Consider the following 978-nt stretch of genomic DNA (forward strand, 5'->3'; position numbering starts at 1 on the left):
GAGATGCCCCTTGCTGTTGGACTAGGTGACCTTTGGAGGTCCCTTCCAACCCAAACGTTCTATGATGTGAAGGAACACCAGCATCATCTGATGACCAGGGCGAGAAAGAACATCAGCATCACCCCGAGGACCAGGGAATCCACTCAGAACCCAGCACAACCAGGTTCAACCCCACTTTTTGGGGCTTCAAGAAGGACCTGCCTGGTTTGGAATCACCAGAAGGGTTTTTTTTTCACCCCCAGCACTTACACACACGCTGGTTTCTCCTCCTGGACGAGGAACCTGCAGGTGCCGTGGAAGCAGAACTGGCTGTGAGAGTCAGGACAGTCGTTGAAGTGGGACCTCACCGCCGCCGCCACCGGCGGGCCCGGAGCTGGGACCCAAAAAAAAAAACCAAGGAGAAAAAAATATGACATTTTTCTGGCATTTCCCAGGCGCCGCTGATCAGTAGCTCTGGTTTAGGGCTGGGTGTATTTATTTTAAGCTTGCAGGGTGGGATGGGTCCCTACTTAAAACCAGCACCGAAAACAAGCCCCGTCGGCACTAGAGGAATTTCCTGGAGAGCTTAAAGCATAAAATGGAGGAGGAGAGAGTTAAATCATCACGGTGGGACCGGCTGCAGCCCCTCACCGACGGCTTTCCCAAGGATGCTGTTTCCCATTACATCCCACCCTGGTTTGAATTATCCTCCGCAGCAGAGACGGAAAACAAATATCCTGCTTTTGGATTAGCCCCAGTATAAAGCACATCCGATGGCTGTCGTTTCAAAGCCACCTCAAGTTCCTGTTGCCATGAATTTATGGCAGGCCGGGGTAATTAAACCCACGTCTGCCGAATGCTTCCGGGTCTTTGGGGAGATGAAGCGAGGGAAGACGGAGCGGGGCCAGCTCAGCTGGGGATGGATGTGCCCGATGGCCCAGGCTCTGGGTCTGGTGGGAGGGCTGGAGATGTCAGAGATGGTGGCAGCATCCTTGGGGA

The 978-nt window shown here is 53.8% G+C and overlaps 1 protein-coding gene across 1 annotated transcript in view; it reads right to left on the minus strand.

Annotated features, from left to right (window-relative positions):
* TGFA (transforming growth factor, alpha) overlaps positions 1-978 on the minus strand; it is a gene marked incomplete at its 3' end in the record, with an annotated part of 2,663 nt that overhangs the window by 536 nt on the left and 1,149 nt on the right. Inside the window, exon 2 of the mRNA XM_008943188.1 lies at positions 250-373. Within this exon, the coding sequence (XP_008941436.1) occupies positions 250-373 (124 nt within the window). The remainder of the gene's footprint in view (positions 1-249; positions 374-978) is intronic.

This window comes from Merops nubicus, unplaced genomic scaffold (genome assembly GCF_000691845.1).
Source record: "Merops nubicus isolate BGI_N331 unplaced genomic scaffold, ASM69184v1 scaffold33856, whole genome shotgun sequence".
NCBI classification, from domain to species: Eukaryota; Metazoa; Chordata; class Aves; order Coraciiformes; family Meropidae; genus Merops; species Merops nubicus.